This window comes from Nelumbo lutea, chromosome 1 (assembly GCF_056320005.1).
Source record: "Nelumbo lutea isolate HS-2025 chromosome 1, American lotus-T2T, whole genome shotgun sequence".
Taxonomy (NCBI): domain Eukaryota; kingdom Viridiplantae; phylum Streptophyta; class Magnoliopsida; order Proteales; family Nelumbonaceae; genus Nelumbo; species Nelumbo lutea.
Genome location: NC_142684.1, coordinates 97,229,742 through 97,242,160, shown reverse-complemented (window position 1 = coordinate 97,242,160; position 12,419 = coordinate 97,229,742). Strand labels below are relative to the sequence as shown.

General features: G+C 37.8%; 1 protein-coding gene and 1 pseudogene across 1 annotated transcript; one reads left to right on the top strand and one right to left on the bottom strand.

Annotated features, from left to right (window-relative positions):
• Positions 1-6,501: 6,501 nt before the first annotated feature.
• Positions 6,502-8,191, bottom strand: LOC148876306 (leucine-rich repeat receptor protein kinase EMS1-like). The gene has a single exon (XM_088947603.1). It carries the CDS (start codon positions 7,902-7,904, stop codon positions 6,777-6,779), a length of 1,128 nt encoding a protein of 375 aa, XP_088803729.1. The 5' UTR covers positions 7,905-8,191; the 3' UTR covers positions 6,502-6,776.
• Positions 8,192-9,819: 1,628 nt separating this feature from the next.
• On the top strand, positions 9,820-11,100 carry LOC148876305 (putative receptor-like protein kinase At1g11050 pseudogene; annotated as a pseudogene).
• The last annotated feature ends 1,319 nt before the right edge of the window (positions 11,101-12,419 follow it).

Below are 12,419 nucleotides of genomic sequence, written 5' to 3'. Positions count from 1 at the left end.
ATCTCAGGCTTTTGAGAAGACCCAAGTGATCCAGTAGCTGCATCCAGCACTGCTAAATGCTAAAATCCCCGTCGATTGCGATAAACGGTCTTCTGAAGTAGAGAGGACAATGCAAGGGATGTCGAGCTGATCACAATGGGGTGAGGGGTGAGGGATGAGATGAGAACTAGTGGAGAACGGGATCGTAAAGCTTCCCCAAAGCACTGGCATCGACAGTGCAATTTGCCATTTGGAAATCGCAGTGGCCGCCGTTTCTACGACAATGATACTAAAACTACTGCCACCGCTGCAATTGTGAATAATAAGGGTATTTTAATAATTTTAAAATAAATATTATTCATATAATGTCATATATTGGATGGAGTGTGATACAAAATTAACGGGAGGTTTTAGACAATCAATTAAAAAATAAAAAATACTTTAAGGTAATACATAAAAAGTAAAGATACAGTTTGTCAATTTCGTAAATAATAGAGAGAGTTTAAATCTCCTGTTTGCAGCTCTACAATAGACCTCCAGTGCACCTTTATCTAGTCTCTCCCCCCACCCCGGTTACACACAAAACACGACACAAGATCTCCTCCCGACAAAAAACCTTTCCAACATAACCAGAGTCCACACATCTCACCAGTCACCATTAGACTGGGATTCACCATATGTGAATGAGATAAACGGCCATGGAGCGTTGGAATTTGTTGGAACAATTTTTTATCGGAAGATCCAGACTCGTCTTCACTTGGTTCAGTTTCAGTTTCAACGCGTTTTTTTATTCCACAACCACAAAGATGAGTCAACGAATTATTGATTAAGCTGTCACAATTACGAAATAAGTCCATCCCATCTCGGACCCATTCAAACTCAATACTTCACAATTACGAAATAAGTCCATCCCACCTCGGAACTTTTAAGGCTGCTTTTGGTATGGTAGAAACTAATGTCATGATTGGTTTGAAGGAAAATGTACGGAAAAGAAAGGAAAGATAAGGTAAAGAAATCTATACAAGAGGTTTCGCTCCCTTTCCTTTCTTTTCGCTACTTTTTCCTTCAAATCAAACATAACATAAGAGAGGATCAGAAAAACAGAAAAAATTCTTAAGAAATTTCACAAAATCTGTATAAGGGGCCTAAGGGCATAGACGTATAAAAGGGAATAGACCCACTTAATCCAACTTGAACCAGCCCGATCCAAGCCAAGTCTTAAATTAAACAACTGTGGGCTGCGCTGGTGGCAAACAGCAGGCTACCCTTGGAGGTCTAACCATTTTCCATCTCCTTGGAACTTTAGAGACTCAACCACCACCTCTGTGGAGTCCACACGCCTACAGTCTATTAACAACTTTCTGTTATTCTATTATATTCTCTCATACCAAACAAAGCCAAAGAGTCAAAAAGAAAAACGAGTTTCTCACTCGCCAAGTTTTATAGTGTTTGATATTTCCACACAGAAAATGATATACTTTAGCTTAGCTTAATGATAACAACACAATTAAATTCACTCAAAAAGGATGCTTGAAACTATTGGTTCAAAAGTTTAGCCCAAGAGTCATCACAACACATCTAAATGTCGAACCTTCCTCGAAGTTTTGTGAGACATCACAAAGCAAAGCAACCACCAAAGAGTAGTCCTTGTGACAATATTTATGAAAACATTGACATATAACAAGTATGAAAAGTGCGGAAGCTAGTAATTAATTCTCAAGCATTCACCCAACCAATCTGCCTCTTGAAACCCTTATGGAATGGTGTAAATCTAGGGCCTAAAATCCATTTTCTTCTATCAATCACATTCTCTAAAGGGGTTTGACTATGATAGTTCCGGTATCATAGATTTTGCCTCTGTAAAATGTTCCAATCATCTCAACGTTTTTAACTTTCAAAGAAGGCTTTTTTAGAAGGGCAAATTTCTTAAACTACTCTTATGGTGTAGTTAGTTGACCAATTCTATCTTTATTATTTCCATATTGTCTTAAAAATACCCTTATTATTTCTGACAATTGACATCGTCGGCAATTGCTAACAGAAAGAAACAAAATCTCAAAATTCCCTTCCATTACTCAAAATTTCAAAATAAAACCAATTAATGAAAATTTTGCTCTCCTCTTCCATCTTGCATTCCACACTGTAGGGCTTATGTTCATGGACAGACGTGCACCATTCTTCGACAATCTAGAGGTCACAAAGAGCCGTGGTGGAAGAAGATCCACATTGTCGATGATGACGGAGGAGACGCCGATCTATAATGGCATCGCTGCTGGAAATTCAAGTTTTTGGGAGTGGAGAAAAAGCAGAAGCCAACAGGTTTATGGGTTTTGTCTGTACATCCTTTCTTTGTTCTGTAGTTTTGCCTATACATACTTCGTTTGCTGTTTATCTCCCTCATTCCTTTCTTTGCTTTGTACATGTTCCTATCTGTATCTGTGCGTCATTTATGGGTTTTGCCTGACTAGGTTTGCTCTTGAACACTATGTTCTATCGGCATAATCCAAGGAAGTAGACCGGTGTATAGAAGGGGGACAAATTAACAAAAGATTAATAGACTCCATTTAAGCCGGAACTACAAACCTGCCATGGGAATTAATAAGGCCAAAACCAACCAACAGTTAGAAACCGTCAAGTGGCAGCATGTTAAGGGGGTAAGATTGTCAATTAACGAGCTGACCTGGTCCTAACGAGCTATGAGCTGACATGGCCCTAACGAACTACGAGCTGATCTAACACCAACTCATAACATTCACAAGTAACACGTGGCTGAGCTGATTAGAATATTAGTGCCAATGCACTTCATGCAAGCCCACTATCTACCATGTGCACACAATGTGTCAACAAAGGGTGCGACAAGTGGACTGAGTTTCAACCACGTGTGAGAGACGTATCAGCTCTTGGATGAAGCCCCTCTCCTATAAAGAGATGAGTCCTCCATTCATTTGGACACAACTAAACATGGGAGTATGCTACTATGAACAAGGCATGCCAGACACCTTGGCACATGGAGCTCTCAAGCTCCCCCTACGAGTTCTTCAACTCATCACATGGAGCACTCTAGCTCTCCCTACGAGCTCTCAAGCTCTCCCTATGAGTTCTTCAACTCATCGTATGGAGCTCTCCAACTCTCCCTACAAGTTCTTTAGTTCATCACGTGGAATTCTCCAGCTCTCCCTATGAGTTCTCCAGCTCATCACGTAGAGCTCACTAGCTCTTCTCACGAGCTTTCTAGCTCTCCACACAAGCTCTCACCTCAACTCACAAAGCTTTAAGTTCACTTTATTTTTCCTTGGCGATTACTGACTTAACCGTCGGGGTTCACGCCCCTGGGATGACTTGGGGCCACGATGTCTCTTATGATTGCAAGTCTTTCTTAATAGCCAAGGTACCGAGATGAGGTACTGAGCCAAGGTGACACTCCGAGACGAAGTGACACCCTTGTGGTCAATTTTGATCCTCGTCAGGAATAGAAGCCCAGTTTTCTAACGGATAGGCTTGTGATGACATCTTCTGCAAAATACAAGGAAAAAGTTAAGACTGATCGCCGATAAGAAAGTTTATCAGGGTATGTGATATAGCCCATCGTAAATAACATAACAGAGGCCGAAACAACGAAATGGGTATATCTATATCTCAGGAAAAGAAAACTTAAAAAGAATGTGCAAATATGAAAAAACACAGACCAGTGAAGCTTTTCTCTGTATTGTTCAGCAATTTCTGTTTTCATTGCCATCACGCCGTCACCATCAACATGTTCAAACCAGTGAGATTGAAGCTTTCTATGTCGCATACTTCTCATGGCACATCTTTGTTGTTTTGCCGCTGGATCCTTTTGGCTTTTAACCTAGTTCTGTTCTATAATTTTAGTTTGATCCCAGCAAAGCCATGCCTAATATTGAGCCGTAACGTATAGGCGAGAGAACCATTAGGGACTTTAGAGAATACATGTCCGCCTAAGAACCATGGCTTCTGTAAATCCCTTGGAATTACTCTTCCTCAACCACCACCTTAAACGTCTGTTAGCAATTTGCGAATGACATCTTCCATAGCATCCGCTTGGTTTGTCTCGGGTTTCTAAGGAATAGTTGCCAAAAAGACTTCAGTGGAATTTTCAATTTCTTTGGAAACTATTCTTTCTAGATGACGACCTTTCTTTTTATCTGGTTTCACAATTTACTAAAAGGGTATTTTAGGACATAAAAAAAACTACCAGTAAGGTAATGTCACATGCCAACAGAACCTAAGGAAAAATTAATGATATGGGAGTTTTTAGACAATTGTAAGAAATAATATGAATACTTTAAGATAATATGGAAACAATAAAGGTAGAGTTTGTCAATTAGGTAAACTATAAGGATAGTTTAAAAAATTTGCCATTTTCAAAAATAAAATGAACACTCGAAGAAAGGCAATAATCCCTATAGGGCATTTTCATGGCAAAGCATTTCAACGTCCAATTGTTATGAATGAGACCTGGATATCAGATATTTATCCGGTTTTGTTTTTATTTGAGCAAGATTTTTCCAAAAAACTATTGAATCGATTGGTCAATAAACCATTGATTTACTTGGAGAGCAGTTTTTAAGGTCATTTTTAGTTTTTTTTTTTTAATTTTAAAAGGATAAATTACATATTAATATCCTGAATTCTGGGGGTAGTATCAATTAGCCCCTGAACTTTTATTTGCAACAAAGACCCCCTAAACTTTTGAATTCCAACAAAGACTTACTATTCCACCAATTAACTTTTTTTTTGGTATTTAGTTCTCTTGGAAAAGCCTTGTTAATGTTCCAACCAACCCATCCCTCAGTTGTTCATCAATTAACTTTGAAAAAATTCTCATGTAACTATTTAAAATTTTCTAAATCCCTAAATTACCCTTTTTTAATGTTTTTTTAGTGTTTTTCGATTTCCATTTGTTACCAATTTGATTGATATTAATTGCATATTGTGTTGAGATTCTAGGTTTTCATAGAGGTTTCTTAGTTTTTTTGTTGCAATTTCTATTTTATATTTGGTAATTAACTTTTTCTTCATGCAAATTAAAGAAAAGAGAGTCTTTGTTGAATCTAAAAGTTCAGGGGTCTTTATTGCAAATAAAAGTTAATGAGAATAATTGCTACTACCCCTAAAGTACAAGGTAGTAATTTATAATTTACCCTCTTAAAACATCAGAGGCTGACCATATGACCCAAAACCATAGGCTAAAGCGATTCTAATTCCCTTTCTGGGTTGGCTGTTAAAACTAACTTGGAATCGGAATCATTCTGATCATCAGTTTTTGGGTCAACGGTTCGACCATTTGGTCCAAATGGACAATCCGTTTGGACAAAATAAATTAAAAAATAAAAAAATAATTAAAATTTAAAAATGTTAAAAAACGGTTAAATGGGTTGAACAGGTCAATGGTTTGAATGCCCGAGTCAATGGGTCGTTGACTGATTCAATGGTTTTTGGCCAGGGACCGGGTTTGGGGTAAAACGAAACCGGTTGCTTGGACGTTTCCTGGGCTGAACGGTCTGACCGTCCGGGTCAATGGCAATTCGAAAACCATGATTAAAACTAAGTAGGCTCTATAAGGGTAGATTTGCACTATTTGGCAAGGGGTATGAATTCCATTCTTGGGGATTGTATTGTTCTATCAGCCAAGGTTTTAAAAACTGACTCAGAACTGAAACTATTTTGGCCATCGGTTTGGCCGTCTTATTCGAATGGATGCCCCATTCCAACTTAAAAAATAAAAGGGCCCAAAAAATAGAAAAAAAGCAATTGAAATGAAAAGCAACCAAAAAACGATTGAGCAGATTGACAGTTTGACCATCCAGGTCAATGAATCACTGACCAAATCAATGGTTTTTGGCCAAAGACCGAGTTAAGGGTGAAACAAAATCAATTGCCTAGACAGTTCTTAGTGGAAAGATCTGACCAATCTAGGTCAATGGTGGTTCTAAAACACTATATTCTACCCATAAGTTTAGTATACTTTGTACAATTAGAACAATATAACAAGTGGGAGAATAAATCAAAATTAAGGAAGTAATGAATCATAGGTGGAGGTGTTGATAAATAAAAGAGAGAAAAAAAACAAAACTAGGCGGTTAACACACCATTCAACTCGTAAAAATCGTCACTTAATCAGGACCTGAAAAGGCCACCCATCCGTAGTTTTAAGGGTATAACCATCTGGTCTGATCCAAGTCTTACAACAGTGGTTGTCCACTTGGCCATGCCTATCCCAGAACCCAGTGAAGTGGTAACTAGTAACTATAAGACTATGTTCGCTTTTCGGTAAGTTATTTATCCGGGTAAATGCAGATATTAGATAATTTTTTTCTGGGAAACACTTACCAAGTAAGTGCATTTATCCATGTTCTTTTATTTTCTCATGTAAATAAGGCAATGATAAGAACTCAGAAAAATAAACTTTACCTGATCCCCACATAAATCTGAAAAAAGAACATAGAATTCTTGGTTTCCCCTCTCAAAATCCGAAAAAAGATCCCCCGAAATTAAGCTCAATTTCTCTCAATGGCCACGATTCCATTACTGAATTGTTCTTTCATATCGAATAAACTTATACACATTTTAAAAGCATCAATTCAACAGCATTGAAGCTGTACTATTTCATTTACAATTCGTATACATCGAATCTGGAAATAACCTATTACTTTTCTCATTCTCCGCTTCTTAACTCAAATTTACGCTTCAAGAATTTACATCGGAGACGGGGATACAATTGCAGGCGAAAATTGTTGAGCCAATCGAGTAGCAGAGATCTGTAAGACCTGTGCAAGCTACGACGTTAATTGCTTCAACAATTCAACAACTTCTTCCATGGAAGACCTATCCCGAGACCTCTCACTAGTGCACAAACACGCAATTCTGAAGAACTCCCCGACTTCCGATTTCCTCAACCCTTCCTTGGACATCAACGGGTCGAGAATCTCCAGGTGCCGCTCCTCAGCCACCCTTTTCCTAGTCCACTCAATTAGTCCATACTCCTTTCGCTCGTTGTGCTCGTCCTCAATCTTGATCGGCCAACTGGGGCGCTTCCCGGTGGCGACCTCCACCATTAATATGCCAAAGCTGTAGACATCGGCCTTCACTGTGGCCACCGTGACCCCGTCCTTGTACTCCGGCGGCATATACCCCATCGTTCCGGCCACCTGCGTCGACACATGGGAATTCAATGCCTCAATCTTCCTTGCAAGCCCAAAGTCTGCAATGTGGGCCTCGAATTCAGAGTCCAACAACACATTGCTCGCTTTAATGTCTCTGTGAATGATTGGGGTGTCCAAGGTATGCAGGAAATGGAGACCATTCGCCACTCCTCTGATGATCCTAATCCTGGTCTCCCAAGACAGAGGCGCGCGTACCACGGACGAAGACCATGGCCCCGCTTCTTGTGATGATGATGTATCGTGTAGCCACTGGTCGAGACTACCCTTCTCGATGAACTCGTAGATTAATATCCGATCATCGCCGGCAACACAGTATCCGAGGATTTTGACGAGGTTTGGGTGGCGAATCTTACCCAGAGTTTCCATCTCCGCCTGGAACTCGCGAAACCCCTGAAAGGCGTCCTTGGAGAGCTTCTTAACGGCGACGGTGACGTTGTCTGATAGGCGAGCCTTGTAGACGAGCCCGAAGCTTCCGTCCCCGATAATACCATCGCTGGCGAAATTTCGAGTGGCGATGACGAGTTCATTCATGGAAATTCGACTCAGGTAAGGATCGAACGATGCGCTCTCGTCGATGGCGATAGAGGACAGAGGTTGATTGACGTTTGGTACGGCCCGAGCTCGGGTTCGAGGGTCTGATCTCTTGGTTGCTTTGCAGATTGCAATGGCTATGGCGAAGAAAAGGGTTACCAGGAAGAAGCTCGCAGTGGCGGCAAGCGCGGCCTGGAAGGTTGAATCCATTGTTGGTCGATGAGATCGGTGGAGATTTTAGAGAAATAAAGAGAGTTGAAAATTGGGGTTTTGCCTGGTCTTCGGTTTTTTCGACTTGTGAGATATGTTGAAGAAGAAAAATTGAACCGTCTTTGACTGATCTCAGGTACAGAAAACCAGAGTGAGTCAACGGTTTTTTATATTGTGAAGCTGGGTATATGTTAATATGATGGGTAGTTATGACGAGTTGTAAGGGGACCGGCTAACACTTGATGATTTTTATTATTATTAATTATTCTATAAATAACTGATTGTTATTATTATTTATTTAATTCAGTAATTCAGCAAGTAATTATTTGATTTAATCTGAATTATTTCAAAATTTTTACTTATTTATAATAGACATTTAGTATAAATATTTATAAGTAATAAATTTATTATAATTATTATTTTTTTGTTAAATAAAGAAAAAATAATTGCATTTATAATTAATTAAGTTAACAATGTCGAATGATTAAAAGCTTAATAAATTAACAATCACTACATCAAATAATTAATGAAAAATAATAATATTATTAATTATAATTACTGATAATAATTATATTAATAATTAACATTACTTATATATTTATGTAATAATTATTATGAACTAGTATAAATATTAAATGAATATACACAAAATAATAATTATCATGATTAAAATCGTTATTAATTAATTATATTTAATTATTATTGGTAATTAATTATAAGTAATTATTATCATTATATTATAAGTAGCAAAATTTTATTATTACTATTATTATTTTTGTTGTTGTTATTATTATTAAAAGAAATTAATGATCTTTACCTATTTTTTATCAAAATTTTTCTAATTATAAGTAAATATCATTATAATTACAAATCTATTAATAATAATATCATTATTATTACTGATACCAGTATTTTTGGCAATTAATTTTAAGTAACTAAAATTTGCTACTTACAATTTTTTTTAATAATAATCAGTATTATTAAAATACTATTAATATTATAATGATTATAAAATCAGAAATAATTATAAGATTACAATCATAATAGTAATAATAATAATTATTATATAATCATTATAATATTAATAGTAATAATATAATTTTGCTACTTATATAATTATTATATAAGTAATAATAATAATTATATAATGATTATAAAATCAGAAATAATTATATTATTATTGTTATTATTAAGTAATTAATTTGCTGTAATTAAATATTTTAGTTAATTAATGAAGTAATAATTATTAAGTAATAAATTTATTGTAAGTACTTAATATGTATATATTAAGTAATAATTTATTATAATTATTGTTTTTTTGTTAAATAATGAAATAATAATTGCTTTTATAATTAATTAAGTTAACAATGTCGAATGATTAAAAGTTTAATAAATTAACTATTACTACATCGAATAATTAATGGAAAATAATAATATTATTAATTATAATTACTGATGATAATCAGTACTATTAATATATTAATAATTATAAAATCAGTACTAATAATAATAATAAAATAAATAAATAAATAAATAAATAATAATAATAAGGATAAATCTCTTAAACTATCCTAGTGTTTAGCGTAATGAAACGTGGTATCCTTACTGTTTAGCTATTTTCTTGCGGTATCCTTAAGCTTTCTCACAATTTTCATTGCCGTTAAATTTCTAACGGAAGGAAACGAAATGTCAAATTTGTCCTCTGCTTCCTCTTCAATCGAGCAGGTCTGTTTCATTTCCACCGAGACCGGTGCCGGCACCGGTAGCGGCAGCGGCAACGGCAACGGCAACGACAACGACAACGGTGTCCACAGAAATTACAGAGAGAGAGAGATGGGGTTTGAACTGTTGCTTCTAACAATGGTGTTTCTGTGCTCTGCAGCTAATTACAGTGCAGTGTCAGCCGCCGGCAACACCTCTACATGCCCCATGGACATGGGCTATGTGGAAAGAGTCCCATGGGACTCCTCATCGTGCTCGAGCTTCCCAAGGAACAACACCAACTGCTGCCAGACTCTGCTCAGCCTCTTCGGCATCGTCTGGTTGTACGCCTCAAGGAGACCTCCCTCTTCCAACTCCCCGACATCCCCACTTCCTCTACCTCTCCCCGACATCCCCAGTCCAAGCTGGATTCTCTGTCTCTCCCTTTTGATCTCGCCTTTGTCTCTCCCTTCTGGTCTCGCCTCAGTCTGCTTCAGCGGTGGAGGAGGAACGCAGCTAATTTGGAGGAGACCAGCTCCAAGCGCCGGTTGCAACCCAACACTGTGTCAATTTGGTTCAAGATCGGGGAGCTTGAGAAGGCTACAGATAATTTATCACAGAAGAATTTGATTGGACGTAGTGGGTTCGGTATTGTTTACAAGGAGGACCTTATCAAATGGAACTCCTGTTGCTGTGAAGAAGATCATAGAATCAGATTTTCAAGGGGATGCAGAGTTCTGCAATGAAGTTGAGATCATTAGCAATTTGAAGCACCGGAATCTGGTCCCCCTCAAAGGCTTCTGTGTGACTGATAAGACTGATGAAGAGAGAGGAAAACAGAGGTATCATGTGTATGAATTCATGCCCAATGGGAACCTTGATGATCACCTCTTCTACCCATTCAATGATCATAGCAATAGTAGCCGGCAATCTCTCAGTTGGCCTCAAAGAAAGAGCATAACCTTGGATGTGGCCAAGGGGCTTGCCTAGCTGCACTATGGGGTGAATCCTGCAATATATCATAGAGACGTCAAGGCCACCAACATACTGTTGAATGCAGATATGAGAGCAAGGGTGGCAGACTTTGTTTCTGGCCAAGCAGAGCAGAGAAGGGGAGTCTCATCTCACCACCAGAGTTACTGGAACACATGGCTATCTGGCTCTTGAGTATGCTCTCTATGGACAGCGAGAAGCTCTTCAACTTCGACGCATTATCAATCTTGGCAGAACCCTTCCACATCTTCACCCTGACCATCTTAAGCCTCCTTCTTCCTCTCTCATTCCTCCTACTAGCCAGACTCTCCACTGAACGATATATCCCCAGCTTCACCTCTTCTCCCACTTCCACCCTCTCCTCTCTCTTCCTGTATGCCATCAATCCTCTTGTTCAACTTCTTATTTCTGTTGTTTCTGTATCTGCCGTTCTGCATGGCCTCACCGGCCGATTCCCCTCACTGAACGAGTCAGTCACCAGACCCCGTTTATATGTTGCATGGGTTCTGCTTTCCTCTCTTCAAGTCTACGTTGGATTAGTCATCGAAGAGACAATCGGTGGAAACCAACAGCAACAAACTTGTCATGAGAGACAGAGTTCTTACTCCACCGTCCACTAGCTTCGATTTGATATTTTTATAATTTTTCTTTTTTTTTGTCACTGGAAAATCCAAACGATCTCTATGGCAGGTGTTGGCGGTGCTGCTAGCAGTCGCTCAAAACCATTGAATTTAGTGGAGTTCAGTTCAGATCCTTTTGAACTCAAGGGAAGTTCAGTTCAGATGAGCTTTTAGCTGAGCTCAACAATGGTGGAAAAGAACATTTTTACCTCCATTTCCATAGCTCCTCTGTTCTTGCTCTTCTTTTGCTTCTTTGCATTGTCTTCACCACAGAGTGAAGCTTCTGGTTTTGAAAGGTTGGGGTTTTATTGAACCAGCATCTCTTTCCCTTTTCTCTCTTCTATTTTGAAAAATTGAAGAAGAAATCACTGGCGAAAGTGGTCGGATACAGACGACGCAGTGGTGGCAATGGTGGCGGAGAAACAGGGAGTGGAATGGTTGTAGAGTGGTTCATTGTACTTGCCGCTGAGAGGGATGGTATCAAGGGATATTAACGGCAGGGGAAGAGCTAATCAATTGTCAAAAAAACTTAGGATACTGCAAGACAACAGTAGGAGTACCGTGTTTATTATTATTAAGTAATAATTGCTTTTATTATTATTATTATTATTATTATTATTAAGTAATAATATATTGTTATTATGTAAGTACTTAATTTGTGTATAATAAATTTGTTATAATTAATTTTTTTTTGAGTTAATTAATGAAGTAATAACTGCTTTTGAGTTTGAATAGATCGCCGACCACTGGCGATCATTTTTTCTCGACCGCCAGTGTCCGTAGGTTCAGATCATACTAGCCATGTATTGCTGCTCAGGAGCATTCACAGGCGGCTGTTATCACCACCGATTCTGTTTTTATTTTTTTCTTATTTCATTATATTTTCTTCTGTTTATTCAAATATTTAATAAATTTATTTGTTGAAAAGGGTGATTTATTTGGCCTCTCGAAGGCCCCTATATCTATATTTTTTGTTTTTGGGTTTCTGTCGAGTGAAACTTTGTTTAGATGCGGGTAAGGATGGTGATGGAATCTAGATCGGGTCGAGTCGGGTATGCCCGGATTAAATTTGTTTATATTGCTCCAGTTTTTTGTTTGGTTTATATTGCTTTTGGTTCGATTTATATTGTTTTTGGTTTGGTTTAAACCGATTCAAATTCCCAAGACACCCAAATATTAATGATTTGCTGAGCGAACTGAG

Bases quoted from the DNA above. Each gene is read 5' to 3' on its own strand.
- LOC148876306 (XM_088947603.1), bottom strand. From the start codon at position 7,904: ATGGATTCAACCTTCCAGGCCGCGCTTGCCGCCACTGCGAGCTTCTTC.